The sequence below is a fragment of the Heptranchias perlo genome, chromosome 31 (genome assembly GCF_035084215.1).
Source record: "Heptranchias perlo isolate sHepPer1 chromosome 31, sHepPer1.hap1, whole genome shotgun sequence".
NCBI classification, from domain to species: domain Eukaryota; kingdom Metazoa; phylum Chordata; class Chondrichthyes; order Hexanchiformes; family Hexanchidae; genus Heptranchias; species Heptranchias perlo.
The window spans coordinates 32,719,368-32,739,318 of record NC_090355.1 but is presented as its reverse complement, the minus strand read 5'-3'; the positions used below and the strand labels follow the sequence as shown (position 1 = coordinate 32,739,318).

General features: G+C 41.7%; 1 protein-coding gene across 2 annotated transcripts in view; it reads right to left on the bottom strand.

Annotated features, from left to right (window-relative positions):
- The window catches only part of col27a1b (collagen, type XXVII, alpha 1b), a 524,608-nt gene that overhangs the window by 13,207 nt on the left and 491,450 nt on the right, over positions 1-19,951 (bottom strand). For both annotated transcript variants that reach the window (XM_067969899.1, XM_067969900.1), the window contains 7 exons: positions 19,692-19,799; positions 14,539-14,646; positions 9,060-9,113; positions 2,991-3,053; positions 2,364-2,417; positions 2,217-2,252; positions 415-432 (listed from right to left, as the gene is read on the bottom strand). In XM_067969899.1, the coding sequence (XP_067826000.1) occupies positions 415-432; positions 2,217-2,252; positions 2,364-2,417; positions 2,991-3,053; positions 9,060-9,113; positions 14,539-14,646; positions 19,692-19,799 (441 nt within the window). The remainder of the gene's footprint in view (positions 1-414; positions 433-2,216; positions 2,253-2,363; positions 2,418-2,990; positions 3,054-9,059; positions 9,114-14,538; positions 14,647-19,691; positions 19,800-19,951) is intronic.

Below are 19,951 nucleotides of genomic sequence, written 5' to 3'. Positions count from 1 at the left end.
TTATTAGTCGGTGGGCCAGTAGGATTACTTCTATTTTCCATTGTTTAGATTCTGCAATGTTAAAGGCAAATGAAAAAACAGCAACTATTTTTATTTTGTGGGTGTGGAAAGAGTAGCTAGGCTGTGACCATGTCATCAGCAAGGCAAAACTATAGCATGCTAAGGGGAAACTTCTCTACCTGGCCTGTAGTTTGCACTAGGATGGGCATTCCTCCCTCACTTTGTGGGGCTGGTGTTTATTCTGCGGTTTAAAAATGGCAGCAAAAATGTTAAACATAAAAATGAAGGCATGACCGTCAGTTGTTAGTATCGTTTTTTGTCACCAGTAAGACCATACCAGTCACTCACTGCAAAATAGTGGCCCTTGTTAAAATCTGCTTTAGTCTGAAGAATGAAATAAAGAGAACACCTTACCCTCGGTCCTTGCAGGCCCTGCCATCCAATCATGGGACAAAGAAGGACAAAAAGGAGAATGATTAAAAAAAAATTCAATGCAGATTCTTAGAGATTTCTTAACATGTAATCATCTAGCATAATGGTTAGCCCACACTTATCTCTATCTTAGGGTCTGCTGTCACAACCCACCTTGAGAGTTACAATCTCCACATGCACCAATCATCTGCCAAAGTGAGGTATATTCACCTCTGTCTGCAGATGTGAGTGTGTGGCTACTGGCAGACTAGGCACAGAGTACCTCTTGTGCACTCTCATCTGCCTGGCATCCCTTCAGTTCTTCTCTTCTTCCAAGCACTTCAGATGGGGGGAGGGTCCCATTGGGAAACCCAAAGGTGCAGGAGAGGTTGGGGGTGGGGGGGGGGGGAAGAATTAGAACAATTGGCACAAGGGCTCATGAGAATCCAGATACCAGGAGAAAAAAATGGGCCTGAAATGGTCTAAAAACTGCTGCATCAATCTCCTTACTGGCCCTTTAAACTTGCATCTATATACAGCTCATCACCTGGCAATCCTGGGCATCCATATAAAGCTGATATGGAAGCTGCATGAACCTAGAAATTTATTTTTTCCTCCCTCACAATCATTTTTACTAAAGGGTGAATTTTCTGTTCGTCACGGTGAAGGATCCTCGTGCTGTTTTCCCCACCTTTGGTACCCAGAGTCAGCAGCAGGCATTCCCCAGGTCAGGTGCAGCACAGTCAGCTTTAGAACAAAGCTTCCTTTACTTTGCACCAACAATGCGCACCAATGCCACCTTCTGAACAGCACCCCTTACTGCAGCGTTACAAATTTTACACTTAAATATAGAAACATTGAAAACAGGAGCATGAGTAGGCCATTCGGCCCTTCGGGCCTGCTCCACCATTCAAAATGATCATGGCTGATTGTCTAACTCAGTACCCTGTTCCCGCTTTTTCCCCATATCCCTTGATCCCTTTAGCATTAAGAAATATGTCTATCTCCTTCTTGAATACATCTAATGACTTGGCCTCCACTGCCTTCTGTGGTGAAATTTCTCCTCATCTCGGTTCTAAATGGCATACCCCGTATCCTGAGACTGTGACCCCTGGTTCTGGACTCCCCAGCCATAGGGAGCATCCTCCCTGCATCTAGTCTGTCTAATCCTGTTAGAATTTTATATGTTTCGATGAGATCACCTCTCATTCTTCTAAACTCTAGTGAATGTAGGCCTAGTCGACCCAATCTCTCCTCATACGTCAGTCCTGCCATCCCAGGAATCAGTCTGGTAAGCCTTCGTTGCACTCACTCCATGGCAAGGACATCTTTCCTCAGATAAGGAGACCAAAACCGCGCACAATACTCCAGATGTGATCTCACCAAGGCCCTGTATAACTGCAGTAAGTAACACTTATCACAGCAGGAATCTTTGTGGGCTATCTAAGTGAGACTGATGGTTTTGCACTAATTTTGAGTTGTGGACTCATGCCCACTAGGAACTGGGCTGAGAATGTCCAAACTCATTTCACTTGTAGTCGAAGGAGACTTTCTTCTCATCCCTCTGAATTCAAAATTAGGTTCCAGGGGTGAAAGGCCACTGTGTAAACCACTTCGTACAAAAAGTTGAAAAGTGTTCTATTCTCCAACATTGATATTCCCTACCTTAATCAGCACAAAATAAATAAATAATAAGATGCATAATGAACAGATCTTCGTCTCCTCAAATTGAAGAGCTGAACAAATTTAGAGTAATTCATAAAGCAGAGACTGATTTTTAATTCTTTCAAATTAATCAATCTTACCGTATCACCTTGATTTCCTTTATAACCTTTTGGACCCTATAAACGAAGAAGAATCGTAGAATTTGTGCTTAAATTAACATCTTAAGAAATTGTAAATAACTGAAATTTTCTTTTGAACTTCATAAAGTCAAAACAAAGAGTACTTACAGGATGGCCCGTGGGACCTGTCACACCAAATGGACCCGTGATGCCTTCTTTACCCTGGAAAGGAAAACGTGTTTATTCTCAGACACCAAGACAACACACAGCTTTTAACTGCCAGGTTACCAAGTTATGTGTGCAAATTACAATCCTACTTTACAATTCTATTTTACATCTAAGTCTAAAGCTGTTTTTATATTGAGTTTAGTGGGGTACATAATAAGCTTACCAGATTCGCTAAGACCAACAGCTAGAAAGATCCAGTAAAAACCCAGCTCTAACAACCACTAAACACAATATACAAGCATCTTAAAGAATGAAAATTAACATAGCACATCGTATCTATGGTTTTAGACACAAACTTTGAGTGCATACATATAGTGATCTTATAACATTATGTTTCAATAATTCAGAACTGAAGATAGATGGTTGGCACCAATCCACGATAGCAGTACAGGTGGATTATCACCTAAAGCTGAAACACAGCTTTAAATCTATTCAGTTTGACAAAGTGTTACTTGTCGGAAATTATGTTTGCTTGTAGAATTTAAAATTTCTTACCAATTCAGTAAATAGTACAAAGCGTCATTTAAAAGAGGTTCTCTGAATTCCCTGTAATAAATGGTTAGTTACCATTAATCCTGGAGGCCCTTTTGGACCCTGGATCCCAGTAAAACCTGCATCTCCTGGATGGCCCTGAACAAAAAGAGCAGATAAGAGATTGTGAATCTTTCTGTTCTCGATTCTAATTGGACCCACATGCTGTGATCCACATCAATAAAAATGATCACGTGCCTAGAAATGTCAAGATACATATATTCATACTGGAGAATATAATTAACAGCTATCATATTATTGACCAGGAATTTCTGTTCCTACACTCCCCAGACCATGATTTCCTGGCCATTGATTATAACAGGTAATAAAATCACGAGCTGGGGAATGTAGAAGTGGAAAATCTTCCCTATTAATACTTACCGTCCACTCAAAGAATCAGGAGAATCCAATACTGTGACATCCTTACAGGGTTCTGGAGAAGCCATCACAAGGGACTGTAGCATTGATACCCAGAAGACTGGGTGTTTAAGTTCTGGAACTGCTGACTGTATGCTACTGTTACATAATTAGTACTGTTACTTTTGGGCAGTTACGAGGTGCAGATACCTAGCAGAATTGGCACAATGCACACAGGTGGGACAGAGTCACTGGTGTTTGCCAAGTAAGATAGTATGAGGCAGGACACATGCTCACTGCTGGGAGGGAAGGCCTGAGTCAGTAGGCATGCTCACTGCTGATTAATTAGGCAAGATATGGCATGTCCCAGAAGCATGTCACGTGTTATTTTCTTACACCATCAGGGCCCCAATATTTCTAGACCACAAGTGACATGAAATTTTTCCAGTCTAGTATATGGCATCCTCTGCTCATGGTGTTCATGGAACAGTATCTCATCTTTCGCCTGGGCACTCTGATCTGTAGTCTTCTGGTCTGAACACTGACTTGCTCCATTTTCATGCCCGTTTCTCCCATTGACCTTCCATTTTATTCGCCTCCACTTTGGAGCTCGTTTTGTTCTGCTTTTGTCTTTTCACTGCCTTACTGAACTATTTTCACAGTTCTTTTGAAACCTTTTCACTGTCTTGAGTTGATCAGTGTAGATCATCTGCTCTTTCTAGACTTTGGACCCTGGACTTGTTTGCAGACTACTAAATACTTCCTTGTGATAGGAGGCATCTGACTCTTGACTTTTTTTTGCTGTTCTCTACCCCCATTTTGTCCTATAAAAGGATTTGCTCATCATGTCTTTTAGTTCTGACGAAGTGCCTACCAAGAACATTAACCTGTCTTTTCTCTTTACAGACGCTGATAGACCTGCTGTGTATTTTCAACAGTTTTTGTTTCAGTTTTCCAGCACTTACAGATCATCCTTTTTATCTCCACTGTAACAACAACAACTTGCATTTATATAGCACCTTTAACGTAGTAAAACATCCCAAGGCGTTTCACAGGAGCGTTGTCAAACAAAATTTGACACCGAGGCACATAAGGAGATATTAGGAGGTAGAAGTAGGTTCTAAGGAGGGTCTTAAAGGAGGAGAGAGAGGTGCAGAGGTGGAGAGGTTTCGGGAGGGTTTTCCAGAACTTAGGACCTAGGTAGCTGAAGGCACAGCCGCCAATGGTGGAGCGATTAAAATCAAGGATGCGCAGAAATCTCAGAGGGTGGTAGGGCTGGAGGAGGTTACAGAGAGGGAGGGGTGAGGCCATGGAGGATTAAAATACTTCAATAAAGGTGGATATGGAAAGATACTCAGTGAGATGGACAATTTCAAGCTCTCCCTACGCTTCCCTAAATTCCAAACTTTGTAACAATGGTTATGTCACTGCTGCTCAGGTTTATTTCTTAGACATGTGGTTGTGAGGAGAATAGCTTTGTGGTTCAGGGCCCACATTAATTATCTTCTTGCTGAAAATAAAGGGAATTACACTATTAAACTGAATTCATTGACGTTTTCATTGAGTGTCAATGTTGGCATCTGTGTATGTGCAATTGTCTTTTAGTGCTGTGGGTAATATCAAAAAGACATTGTTAATATTGGGTACAGCCTGGCGGTTGCAATAGAGATGCAAACAACTCAAAATTGCCCATGGATGACACATGAAGAATTAAAATTGCTTAAAAATGAATAAATAAAAGCTAAATATTTCCATGCAGCTCCATCTTGGTCAAGAACATATGTACATAATGAGGCTGTTTACAAGATGTCAATATTGATTACACCCTCGATTTGTTTAAATCAGACTTAATCTGCTTACACGAGTCTCAACAAATTTTCATGTCAATGCCAGATTTGTTGATATTTATCAACAAGTTTATGAACAACTATTTAAAATTACCCGACATCTGATACACATATAATGTTGGCCAGGAGCAACATTTGTTGGTTAGTTTAGTTAGTATTTTCTAGGATATAATGACACCATGTAAAGGAAGCAGCCATTTTATCAACAAATTCACTAACCTTGATGGTCAAATAATGAATTACTACATTCTGTCACTTAATAATTCATTAAAATAAATGTTAAAATCAAAAACACTGATCGACAAGCTTGCTGACGTTAATCAATTCCCAATGACTTCATGCAAACTTACTCAATGTTAGTGAAGCATGCAAGATTCAAATCAGTTCATGGAAAATACCCTGGAAATTAATTCATTATTGCCTACAGATGTTTTTGTGCATAGCCAAGCTTTGAATGTTGGATTCTGCAGAAATCTGTGACACAATTACTCACATTAAGTAATCATTGCCAGCCAATGAATACCCTCTTGAAATTAAAGGCTTTGATTGCACAAGTGCCTTTGTATTTTAAAACCCAAGCGACTTGACCTGCTCCAGATCTATTTGATTATTTGCTTCCTCTGCAATTCAATTCCCCTCACCTACCTTCCCAGCCAACCTCTCAATGTCCATGTGAAATCTCCAATGTGAAACTCGCATGTGCTCCCACCCATTCCTCATCAGTCTCAAACCTCCTATTGTCTACTACCACTTTTCTCTTCATTGTCTGTGTTGGCACTGCTGATTGTCCGTGCTTTTACAGGGATATGGAGTGCTACAGAGGGTCAGCGCAGTATATTGAACACTACTGACGGGATTGCAATACTATCACTGGCACTTGGGATGCTGATATTGCTTTGCTGATGTAGTGCTCCCACTCTTTCTGTGAGAGGCAGTATCAGCAGTGCTGGGGGGGAAGACAGAGCGGAATTACCACAAGCAGAAATGAGAAATATGGTTGAGGTGGGCGACAGCAGCGATGGGAGGAAAAGACTTGACAATGAGGCAGATGGAAGAGGCATTTGCGCCAGGGACATTATTTGAGGGGAGTAGGTGATTGAGGGGAGGAGAACTTTTAAGGGCATGAAAGCAGATGGGAAATTTCTGAGATGTGGAGCGCACACTGGACACGCAGAGCTAGCAGGGGGTGTCAGAGACACATGAGAGGATCTTGGAGTCATGGAGTAGATTATGCAATCTTGAAGACATGAAACTTCTGAGAGGGATCTTGGAGACACAGATAAGATGGGGATCACAAAGGGAGGGAACTCGGAGATATGGAGAGGGTGAGAGGATCATGGAGAGGGCCAGGAGAGACGTTGAGGAAGATATTACAGTCCAAACTGATTACGGTTAGCTATTCTCTTCTAGTTTTAAATTGAAGTTGGCTCCTGTTTTCCTAAACTCACCATTAAGCTTTTGCTAGAGGCCAATATAGTTCATTTCCACTTTCACTTCTTTTGATGAATTATTCAAGCTTTGCTACAAAGAAATTTAAACAAAACTCAGTGACCTCTGCAGGAATGATTTCCCCAACTGTGTGGTAACTTTATATAGTGCAGAAGATTTTAAAGAGAGATCTTTTGTATGAAAGAAGCTTTGTGTGCCCCAGGAATCAGTATCTTTATTCAGAGAATGTAATGAAAAGCATATGGCAGCTACCGGAGAACTACCAGGCATAAATGGTTATAGCAGAGGGGGATATGAGACCACACAATTGTCTTCTTGAGCTACCTACTATAAGTGCATGCCAGGACAGGACTTATAAAACATCATTGGATGGAGATTATAAAGTGTGTGCATCCTTACACTCCAATAAATTATATATCTTTCCAAATTTGAAACATAGTGTTTTGGCTGCATCAGTCCACAGTTTGCCTAACTTAGTTCTTTTTGCCCAATTTTTTCTTGCCCAAGAACCATTCTATAGACGGTGACAGCGGGGGCCATCACAGCTGATACATTTAATGTGGAAAATGTGAAGAAATGCAATTTAGAAGTAAGGAAGTACACCTTAAATGTAAGATTTTAAATGGAGCAACAGAGAGACTTTGGTTTGCAAATACACAGACATTCAAAGGAGACAGCACAAGTAGATAAGACCATTATAAAAAGGCAAGTGGAATCCTTGGTTTTGTATCTGGAGGTATGGAATACAAAAGCAAGGAGATAATGTTGAACTTGTACAAGGCTTTAGTTAGGCTGCAGTTGGAGTAGTGTGTATAGTTTTGGGCAGCCTTTTATAGTTAGAATATAAAAGTAATGGACAAGGTGCAGAGTAGAATCACTAGGATGTCACCAGGGATAAAGGGTTACAGTAATGAAAAAAGACTTGAGAAGTTAGTTTTTTCTTTAAAATTAGAGTTGAGAAAATTAAGGGGTGACCTGATAGAGGTTTTTAAGATTATGAAAGGTTATGATAAGGTAAATAGTGATAGATTGTTTCCACTAGCAGGACAGTAACAAGAGGGCACAAATTTAAGATAACCACATAAAGAATCAAAGGGAGGCTAGAAAAAAATTCTCTGCCATAAATTGTTGTTGAATCAGAGTCCATAAATGCTTTTAAAAGGGAATTAGGTAGGAGTTTTAAAAAGAAGAATATTGGAGAAAATGGGATTAAACTCATTGACTTATGAAAAAAAGTGCAGACTTGATAGGTTAAATGGCCTGTTCATGTGTTGTAACATAAATGTTAACCAAGTGAGTCCCTGACTCTGACTGAATACCTTGTTACCAGAGCCCTGGTTGTACTTATATTTTGAACGGATGCTCACATTCTCCGATAGGATTGAAATAATGCATTTTCCCCCATGTCTAAATGATACAAAATAAACCCAATATACAGGGTACATAGCCCCTGAACACTGAAACAAACAGCTAATTCTCCTAAACTACTCAAAAGATAAGGTGTGGAGATGCCGGTGATGGACTGGGGTTGACAATTGTAAACAATTTTACAACACCAAGTTATAGTCCAGCAATTTTATTTTAAATTCACAAGCTTTCGGAGGCTTCCTCCTTCGTCACATCGTTCACCTGACGAAGGAGGAAGCCTCTGAAAGCTTGTGAATTTAAAATAAAATTGCTGGACTATAACTTGGTGTTGTAAAATTGTTTACAAAAGATAAGGGTCAAACAGAACTGTCACCGATTACACCAGTGAGAAAAACTGGCTGAAAATAATGTTAAAATTTATTGTAAGCAAAATACACTTCACAATAAAGTTTCCTATTTGGAGGAAAGGATTATGTAGCAAATACGCGTTAGTGGCATTTCATTCAAATATCTATATAGCTTTACTGTGCAATGTACTGAATATTTTGTTTTTCATCATCTGACTGACTATTATTTAAACCTCGATAAGATCAATTCAGATCAGTCAATGAATAGGAAAAGGAAATGGACCAGGCAAAAACTGCAATGAAAATAAGTGTTTGGTTCGTGGTGGGTTTTCATGACTAACAGTTCAGGTGTAATGAATTTCATTGGTTCTCAGTCAGGATGCTTGGAATGATACTTTGTGCCGGGTCAGAACTGTGGCTACAAATTATTGCATACATAGGTGTAATTAGGAAGGATTCAATTTTTTCAAGATTACACCTTTCCACTTGTATGTATAGTACCAATTGTTTGAGGATGTATTTAAAATGGATGTAGAAAAGGTTTGTTTGAACTGGTCACATTATATGTTCTAGTCTATTTCAGTGCTTATTCCTATCCTTGGCCCTGAATGCTCTGCTCTCCTGACTGCAGTAGAATGTGTCATGATGCGTGGGAGGCTAGGGACAATGGAAGCCTAAAAAACAATAGAAAACAGAGAACGATCATAAAGCTCAGGAAGTATTCTCAGATTAAATACCTTTGGTCCAAATACTCCCATCAGCCCAGGGAAGCCGGACTCTCCAGGGTCTCCCTGAAATCAACAAGACCATTTTAGTTAGTAATGAACTGCAGGGCCACATTAGTCATAGAATATATGGTGGGTGAAATTGGACATGGGTGGGCGCAAAATGGGCGGTATCGAATTGGTCGCCTGTTATACACTCCGTCTGATATTCAGCGCCACTCATTTTAATAGAACTAAATATCGGGTGTGAGATATATCGGGCGTGTGATATAACAGGAGGCAAAAGTTATTCCACCCTTTTTGCGTCCCCGCCCAGTGTCCAATTTCACCCCATATTCGACAGTAATTTGATCAGTTAATCTAAAGTAGGACTAGATACAGAGGATATTTCTTCAATATGCAGCGATATCTGTTACTGTAATTACAATGCCTTGGAGCAAGATTTCCTTGTTATTCATGCTTGCACGTAACAGGAACAGTAGTAGCATTGAGCAAATTGGTACTAGGTAAAAATGTACTTATACCTGGAACTTACTATTTGAGCTTTGCATTTCGTATCACTTCACTGTCACATGTATACACCTATATGTGGCGCTGAATATCAGATGGAGTGTATAACAGGCGACCAATTCGATACCGCCCATTTTGCGCCCACCCATGTCCAATCTGGCCAATTACTGCCCCATCAGTCTACTCTCAATCATCAGCAAAGTGATGGAAGGTGTAGTCGACAGTGCTATCAAGTGGCACTTACTCACCAATAACCTGCTCACTGATGCTCAGTTTGGGTTCCGCCAGGACCACTCAGCTCCAGACCTCATTACAGCCTTGGTCCAAACATGGACAAAAGAGCTCAATTCCAGAGGTGAGGTTAGATTGACTGCCCTTGACATCAAGGCAGCATTTGACCGAGTGTGGCACCAAGGAGCCCTAGTAAAATTGAAGTCAATGGGAATCAGGGGGAAAACTCTCGTGGCTGGAGTCATACCTAGCACAAAGAAAGATGGGAGTGGTTGTTGGAGGCCAATCATCTCAGCCCCAGGACATTGCTGCAGGAGTTCCTCAGGGCAGTGTCCTAGGCCCAACCATCTTCAGCTGCTTCATCAATGACCTTCCCTCCATCATAAGGTCAGAAATGGGGATGTTCGTTGATGATTGCACAGTGTTCAGTTCCATTCGCAACCTCTCAAATAATGAAGCAGTCCGAGCCCGCATGCAGCAAGACCTGGACAACATCCAGGCTTGGGCTGATAAGTGGCAAGTAACATTCGTGCCAGACAAGTGCCAGGCAATGACCATCTCCAACAAGAGAGAATCTAACCACCTCCCCTTGACATTCAACGGCATCACCATCGCCGAATTCCTCACCATCAACATCCTGGGGGTCACCATTGACCAGAAACTTAACTGGACCAGCCATATAAATACAGTGGCTACAAGAGCAGGTCAGAGGCTGGGTGTTCTGCGGCCAGTGACTCACCTCCTGACTCCCCAAAGCCTTTCCACCATCTACAAGGCACAAGTCAGGAATGTGATAGAATACTCTCCACTTGCTTGGATGAGTGCAGCTCCAACAACACTCAAGAAGCTCGACACCATCCAGGACAAAGCAGCCTGCTTGATTGGCACCCCATCCACCACCCTAAACATTCACTCCCTTCACCACCGGCGCACAGTGGCTGCAGTGTGTACCATCCACAGGATGCATTGCAGCAACTCACCAAGGCTTCTTTGACAGCACCTCCCAAACCCGCGACCTCTACCACCTAGAAGGACAAGAGCAGCAGGTACATGGGAACAACACCACCTGCACGTTCCCCTCCAAGTCACACACCATCCCGACTTGGAAATATATCGCCGTTCCTTCATCGTCGCTGGGTCAAAATCCTGGAACTCCCTTCCTAACAGCACTGTGGGAGAACCTTCACCACACGGACTGCAGAGGTTCAAGAAGGCAGCTCACCACCACCTTCTCAAGGGCAATTAGGGATGGGCAATAAATGCCGGCCTCGCCAGTGACGCCCACATCCCATGAACGAATAAAAAAAAATGTAGGAGAGTAAGTGTTTGTGTTTGAGCCTTCAATCTATGTTTTTGTGGAAAATCTACAATCTGATCAAACTATAAATGGGTTTCTTTTGATTCAATGTTCTAGTGGCTTGGTATGTAGTGTAATTCAAGGTGATGTTGGTGTCCTCCTTCCCCAATAATAAGTTCTTATATCAAACGAAACATCATGTTGTGAACAATACACCATTAAAGGAGCTGTATTTTTTTCTATTAAGTATATTTTTAATTTATTCTCATTCCTTTTGAGTACAAATAAAACAATTGAGCCCCAAAATGACTCTGATTTCTGTGTGTAAAAAATTGCTCAGTCTGGGTGGGGTGAGGAATATGGGGTGGGACCTGGATCTGCCGAGTCTCCGACCCTTTTTTTGTTACAGCTGCTGCAAATTCCAAAAGGGGCAGATGTTTCTTGTGTCCGTTCCACCTGTGCTGACACGGAAAAGGAGGCTGACTGCAGGATGATCTCGGCCACCAGAAATCCCACCAGTTCTGCTTCCTTTGGTCAAGGCACAAATTACGTCTGTGTACTTGTGACCCTGGCAGAAGTGAGGCCCATAATGACTGTTTCTCCATGGGCTGGATTTCAGTGCTTTTTTTCAATATCAATGTTTAGAGGGAAGTGGCAGGGAATTGACAAGTAGAGCTACTTGCTAGAACAACATCTTTGCCAAGTCTTCTGTTTTCAGGATCAACTGCCTGCTCCCATTCCCCGATGGAGCAGCAAGGCGATGCTCTGATTTTCTAGGGCCCGGGTAGAGCAGATAATCAGAAAGTGCTGTAAATGGCGTGGGTGCCTGTCCCTTGATGATCCCACTTCTGGCGGTGAAGTGGCCCACTAGGAATTTCAGTACCATTACTTTTAATAGATTAGAATAAACAGATAGTACCATTTAGATGTGTAGAACTGTCTCAGTAATTTAGTGTGTACCATTGTAAGTGCTATATTAACTAATAGGTACTATTTGTTAGGAAACTGTGGAAACTCTCAAACAAGCTATGTGAGAACAAATCTGTTTCACATGTCTCAACTAGCTTGATAAACTTTGGTCTCAGAATGAGGTGCTAGCCTTTGTCTTGAAAACAGACGATTGGAGGGCTAGAATTGGCAATTACAGATTGTTTAACTCACTTACATTATGGTCTTGGGAAACAAGAATGTTACTCTACTCTTAATATGTATTTATTAAAAAAAATATTTTGCAGATTGTTAGAAGCAGTGATTCTGCCACCAGATTAAGGAATGCAGCATCTTAAAGTCTTCAGTATGGGATGGTAGCAAAATATATTCAGAAATAACCGATTCAAGATTTAGGTATCATTAATTAATGGAGCAAATGTTGTGACATTTACTTTATGACATCTACATCATACGATACTGAGTAATTTTGAGTGTGTTATGGTAAATTATTTATCATACCTTTCAGCTCTATTTTGCAACCATGTGGATAAGACATGCAATACGATCCTGTAATGTTTCTCACACTGAAAGCATTCCAGAACACTTACTGACCTCATTTTTACAGAATACAATTTGAAAATATCACCATTAAATAGAAACAGAAGTTGTAATCCCAAGGAATTTTTGGAAGGTTGCACTGCAGAAAATTTGCAATTTTTCAGTTACTTACATGCTTTGACTCATTTAATGGGATGAACTATGGCTAGTTTTACAAAACTGACAGGAGATCTGGAACAAGTGGTTTTAAAAATCTGTGGGTTTACTCAGCAATGCACGGGCATTCCTTGTTGTTAGGGTGCAAAGAACAGAAATGCTGTATGAGGTATTTCCATCATTTGCATGGTCTTTGAATACCAATATTTGTGCAGACATATTTTACACTCATCATCACTTCTCGCGGAAAATCCAGGCCGACTGGAAAATCAGAAGAGCGGCTCCTGAAGAAATTCCAGGGCATTACGCAGGAGTTGTGCCGGGGAGCCGGCGTAACTCCAGTGGAAAATATTAACCATGATCTGAGTTAGGCGCTGAATGAACCTTATGTTTCCCTGTTAACCTGAGTCACTGTTGTGCAACTTTTAGCAGCAGTGGACGGCTCCAGAATATAGATACTTGAGAACTGGACATCTGTCAACCGTCAATGCTGGCAATGGGTGTGTGGGGAAAGAGTTTGGGTCTGTATTGTCTGTTGCTTTGTTTTGCCAGTGAAGGCTGTCTTCCGGAGCTGCCAAGGCTCACAGTGAGACACCATCGTGGGAGTGGAAGAGAGGGCGAGTCAGAGGTTCCTTTTACATTGCATGTTGCAAAGATCAATGTCCTGTATATATTAGAACATTTCATGAAACAAATCTTTTTTGTTAATAATGAAGTTGGAGGTACAATCAATTCTTCCTAAAGAGCTAGTTGAATTTTCCAAGATAAATTTTCATTCTATGATGACTTTGCTTTTCCACTGTTGTTATTGGATTGAAACATTGGTGCACAGAAATCGGCAACTATAGACAACAGAAAACCCATTCACAATGATTCGACATTAAATAATCTCAAGCTCTAATTAATTTGAATACCTGAATTCAGTTTTGTTAAAGTTGTGTTAGTTAGTCCCACTGAAATGGATAGAAAAAGGAATCAAGTATAAAATTGTATATTTTCTGGTGCCGTGACCAATCTCTTAAACCTTGATTTTATGTCATGGGTTAATAGCGTACGAATGCATAACCCATTCATATAAAATAATTTCTTCTGCTATTTTAGTGTAAGTGATTACCTGTTTATAATAAACCAAAGGTGTTGATGCTGGGGTATAGTTTCAAGGGCAACAGCCACCCTCCGATGTCTCAGTGGTTATTACTGTGACCCTGGACAGCATGTGTTGGTAGGCTATTCGACTGCAGGGATTTGGTGGGCATTGCAGTTAGGCTTGATCCTGTCCTCACCAATGTCCAAACATGCACATTTTTCAGCAGGGAACCCTGGACAGTGAGCAGGAGTGGAAATTCTGGCTGATCTTTCCCCCAAACCCTTGGAGTGTTGAGGTTAACTGTAGCATCCTAGCACTGCCCCAACTGAGATCAGCTAACTTAGCTTGTGGCCTTCCCGGTTTGTATGGTACAGCAATGCACTGAGGCCATCAGGGGAGCGTGGGTTAATGATTTCAAACTGGATGGCAATTGCATTGTGCCAACACACAATGCCATCAAACTAATTGATTAAATCAAGCAATACATCATATATCATACCTAATCATCAGATAATCTTGAACCAAAAATTGTTCCATCACCATTTTTCTACCTAATCTAAAACTAGTTCTTAATAATTAATTTTACACACCGCCTTAAATGATGGTGACGTCATTGTCAATTCTCTGATCACATTTCCTGTAATTTTCAGCCGAACATGGCTGACAGAAACAGTTAATTTTGTCTCGTTAAAATACAACCCAGGAAAACGTGTATTACTGACCGGTTGACCTTTGGAACCTGGATCGCCCCTGTTCCCAGGCAGGCCGGCCCCTCCTTCTGTTCCTTTTATTCCAGGTGGTCCCGCCTGACCCCGCAAACCTCTCTCTCCCTGTGACAATCATAATGGATAAAGAAACTGAGATTTACTGAAGTTGGTTGCAGACTGCATAGGACGGACTGTACTTTACAATGAACCATCAGAGTCTGTTACAGCATCTGACTCATGGCTGCTCTAAATCAAACATCAACAGACTAGTAAGGTTTGCACAGTATTCTTTTAAATGAACAAGGGAAAACCAGTAAATAGACTACTGCACCAATATTTAACTCACTTTCAGACAGAAAAAAATGAAATAAATTGTTACAAAATAATATGTAAGGAACAGTGCTTTATCTTTTAAACAGAGTTAGATGTTCAATTTTCTCCCCCAAAAGGCTGTGGTTGCTGGGTCAATTGAAATTTTCAAGTCTGAGATCAGTAGATTTTTATTAGGTAAGGGTATCAAGGGATATGGAACAAAGGTGGGTTAAATAGAGTTGAGATACAAATCAGCCGTGCTCTAATTGAATAGCAGTGCAGGCTTGAGGGGCTGAATGGCCTCTTCCTGTTCCTATGACTGCAAAAAATTATCTGTGACCTTTTGAAAATTCAACAAGTTATTCTATTCCACCATTTCACCATTGATTTCAGTCCATCTAATTGCTGGAGTTTTATCTCATTTGTTAAAGTGAGGGATGATGATGCTGGAGTATGGATAAAGAAATTGTGGTACTAACTGGGCCAAATCAAAGCAGGTTGAATTAAGCCAGACTGTATGATGTATGGTCAGGCTGTGGTTTGGTCTTTCCTAGATTGAGAGAATCCATGTATGAAAACTCTCAATAATTCCACTGGAGTGCAGTGTAGATTATGGACAATGATGGGCTCCTTAACACTATTCTGTCCCAAATGCATATGGTTCTGCACAATACTACTTGATGCAATTTAACAACACATTTACAGAGGATCACCATTGGAGGTATTACAAGAGAGCATAAACGTCTGATCACTGCAAAGAAGAATTAGCTCTCAAAAGAAGAGAGATGGTAGTTTGATATCTGTAGCACAATGATATTTTGTTTTAATTTTTAATCATGTTTCTTCCTCAGAAGGGTCAGTCTGTTTAAACAGAAGCACTGGCTTCAGAAATGGGAACATTTGCTATGCCTTAAGGCAGTAAGTGAGCATTTCCTGGCAACTACAATAATGAACATAGCAATGCTCAATTTGACCACAGGGTACGTGGCATAAAGATAAAGTAAAATGTGCTTCATGGAGACACTGGGGATTTATTTGTTATCAGTCTATGCCACAAAAATAATTAGTTTGCAATATGTGGTTTTATTTTCTTTTGTTGCATAATGACCACCGACCACATCAGATACACCATGGAGTTCATCTCTCATCTCCCTCACCTCCTTTTCCGGTACATTGATGACTGCATCGGTGCCGCTTCCTGCACTCGCACTGAACTGGAAAAAATCATCAACTTTGTTTCCAATTTCCACCCCTCCCTCACCTTCACGTGGTCCATCTCTGACCCTTCCCTTCCTCGACCTCTCTACCTCCATTTCTAGAGATAAGCTGTCCACCAATATTTACCATAAGCCCACCAACTCCCACAGCTACCTTGATTACACTTCCTCCCACCCCGCTTCCTGTAAGGGCTTCATTCCATTCTCCCAGTTTCTCCGTCGCCACCTTCCACACCAGTGCTTTTGATATGTCTTCGTTTTACCTCAACCGCGGATTCCCCTCTTTCAGAATAATATTGGGGTCGTTTCCACAATGGCATACACAGCAGGAAGTGATTAGAATTCTCTGTTGTACTCTTTGGATTGTGCTCCTCAGTCTTGGCTAATCTTACATTTCTCACGATGCATAGAATCATAGAAAATTTACTGCACAGAAGGAGGCCGTTCGGCCCATCATGTCCACGCCGGTCGAAAGTGAGCCAACCAGCCTAATCCCACTTTACAGCACTTGGTCCGCAGCCTTGTAGGTCACGGCACTTCAGGTGCACATCCAGGTACTTTTTAAATGAGTTGAGGGTTTCTGTCTCTACCACCCTTTCAGGCAGTGAGTTCCAGACCCCTACCACCCTCTGGATGAAAAAATATTTCCTCAGCTCCCCTCTAATCCTTCTACCAATCACTTTAAATCTATGCCCCCTGGTTATTGACCTCTCTGCTAAGGAAAATAGGTCCTTCCTATCCACTCTACCTAGGCCCCTCATAATTTTGTGCACCTCAATTAATTCACCCCTCAGCCTCCTCTGTTCCAAAGAGAACAACCCCAGCCTGTCCAATCTTTCCTCATAGCTAAAATTCTCCAGTCCTGGCAACATCCTCGTAAATCTCCTCTGTACCCTCTCTAGTGCAATTACATCCTTCCTGTAATGTGGTGACCAGAACTGTACACTGTACAAGCTGTGGCCTAACCAGTGTTTTATACAGTTCCAGCATAACCTCCCTGCTCTTATATTCCATGCCTCGGCTAATAAAGGAAAGAATCCTTTTGTTGACAGCGAAGGTACTGTCACAGCATGTTCAGATAGAAAGAGTGCTAACACAAAAAACAGAAAATGCTGGAAACACTTAGCAGGTCAGGCAGCAACTGTGGAAAGAACTGACAAGTTGATGTTTCAGATATGGACCCTTGATCAGAACTGGAAGATATTACTGATGAACAGCATTTAAAAAGGAAAAGAACAACAGGAAGAGGGAGGGTAAAAAAACACAACCACACATACAGGGAAGCATGAAAAAATGGCAATGCCTCAAAATCTTTCGCCAAGTCTTTCTGACTCCACTTCTCAAGCCTGACCAGTTGCGTCCCTCTAATATAGCACACACCATGGATGAGCATGAGAATGACCTGGTTTTATGACTTGCAGTATATTTATCAAATGAAGATGACCGTTTCTGAAGGGGCTAAAACTCCACCTCCCTGCAGTCTGGTTGTATGTCTAGGTAGTATCTCTCTGTATTGGCAGTGCAGTCTGTTAGACTCAGGCAAGTATGGTTTGTATATGATTGTAGTATTTACTTGGTACATTATTAAATCTTATTAAATTTATTTTTTAATAGTAGTGTATGTCAGCCTGCTTTTCACCAAAGTTATTTTTCCATTTCATGTTGCTTACCCAATTTAGGAAGAAGGTGTAACATTCTTTTGGCAGTTTGAATCAAGATCAGGGGGGTAATTTTAACTCCCGAGGACGGGTGGTTTGGGGACGGGTGGGAAGCTAAAAATTGCAAAAATGTAAAACTCGACCCGAACTCGTTTCCAACCCACCCACTTCTGGGTTTAACGGAGGCTGGTCGGGCGGGTGGGCGGCCAACCCGCTCTCAGGAGGTGGGTCGGTCAGTAAAATCTTTTAAGAAGGCTGCGGGCCCATTTTAACAGGTTTTTTATTTTTAACCCCTGGAGGCCGAGATTCCCGGGCCTTCTGCTTCACGCCATGTAAGAAGAGACAAGAAGGCCCGGATCAACAGGTGAGTGCCTTTATTGCACTGCTGTGTGGGCCCGGAGGAGCAGGAATGTTTCCTCCAGGCCCAACAAGCTCACTGCCGCGATGCCACACAGGTGTTCGGACAACCCCCCCCCACCCCCAATGTCCGATCCCTCCCCACCATCTCCAACCAGCCCTCCACGATCTCCGAACCCCCATGTCCGACCCCCCCCATGATTTTCAACACCCTCCCATGATCTCCGAACCCCCCATGTCTGTCCCCACCACTATCACCGACCCCCCCCCCCCCCCCCCGCCACGATCTCTGACCCCGCCCACGCTATCTGGCCCCAAACATCCGACGTCAAAATCGGCAGGACGTCGGGGAAACCCGTCTTTCCCGTCTGGAAATCCTCCTCCCCACCCCACTCTCTTCACGGCCCAGAGTAAATATCGGGGCCCTGGTGTCAGAATGATTGCTGCCTGTCATGAGTATATATTGAGCTCTAGATTTTATATGACAGATTTGCCTGAAGGAGAAGGATTTCATGAAACAGCTGGAAGCTGGTGGAGGAGATCTCATATATATACAAAGAAATCTTTCACAAGCACTAATAGACATTAATTAAGGTCAAATGTCTAATTTTTTTGTAGAAGCTTGATTGAAAAGGTATATCAATTTTTAGATTAAATTTTCTCAAATTTGAGAAGCTGGAGTATTTTGACAGGTTTATTGGGTTATGTGGTAAATTGATCCCAAAATTTGAAGTAATTTTTCAAGTTAAATCATGTCCATGACAAAGTGTCAATTAGACAAGGGTCCAGTGGACTGACACACAACTGCAGGGTGATTACAAGTGTAAACTGTAGACTACCAGATGCCATTTCAGCATCAGTAGGAGCCTGGCTCATCCAGGAGGAGGAACTAAGCACCAACTCACAAGGGGTTCCAGTCTTTTCAGCTATCAAATCTGTAGTAACTGCGTTAACCCATTCCTTTTATTAATTTGACTGTAATGAGAATGGGATCTCAAGGAATTGTTAAGCAATGAACCAGGCGATACAATACAAAGCATAAATGCTGACAGGAGACCCAAAATGGTTTAGTCCCAAGAAATTTAGCAATTTTTAGAGGCTAAACCAATCATGTTACTTTCTAATGGACAGAATTGGCTTGGGCCTGCTAACAACCAACAATAACCTGCATTTATATAGCAACTTTAATGTAGAAAAATGTCCCAAGGTCAGATTCTGCACTGAAGTATCAGCCCAGATTATATATGCTTGAATCAGTAATGGGGCATGAACCCACAATTTTCCTACTCAGAGGGAAGAGTGCTACCACTGAGCCCAGATGACACTTTAAAAAGTAGAAAATTACAATGGCTTTCAAAGAAAACATAATTGGCAATATACAACATCTTACCACACCAGTAGAGTGAGAATTCACTGCTGAGTATTACTGTTAGCTTCACTTGAGTGATGCACCATTTCACTAGTTAGTGAGACCATCCTTCATCCCAACGAATAAAGAGCTCTTCCGCATTGTGTTGACAGATCATCTTTAAAGAACTACCGTCGCCTTTCTAGTTATCGAGTTATTTTGCATGACTGCTTTAGGCTACTGGGCTGTGGCCAAGTAAGCCTTGAACCTGCTCACCTTAAAGCCAGGAGGTCCTTGAGATCCAGGCAACCCTGGTACTCCAACACGACCACGTGCTCCAGATGTACCGATCAATCCTACACTCCCATCGTCTCCCTGTTCTCCCTAAGGTATGAGGGAAAGTGACATGTAAGATAGATAAACTATTGTCTGTTAATTCTTAAACTGCTGCTGTGATTCTCCATCCTCTAGAAGTGATAATTCACTGTAGTGAAAATAAAACATTAGCATTTGGGAATATTTAACATCTGACACAG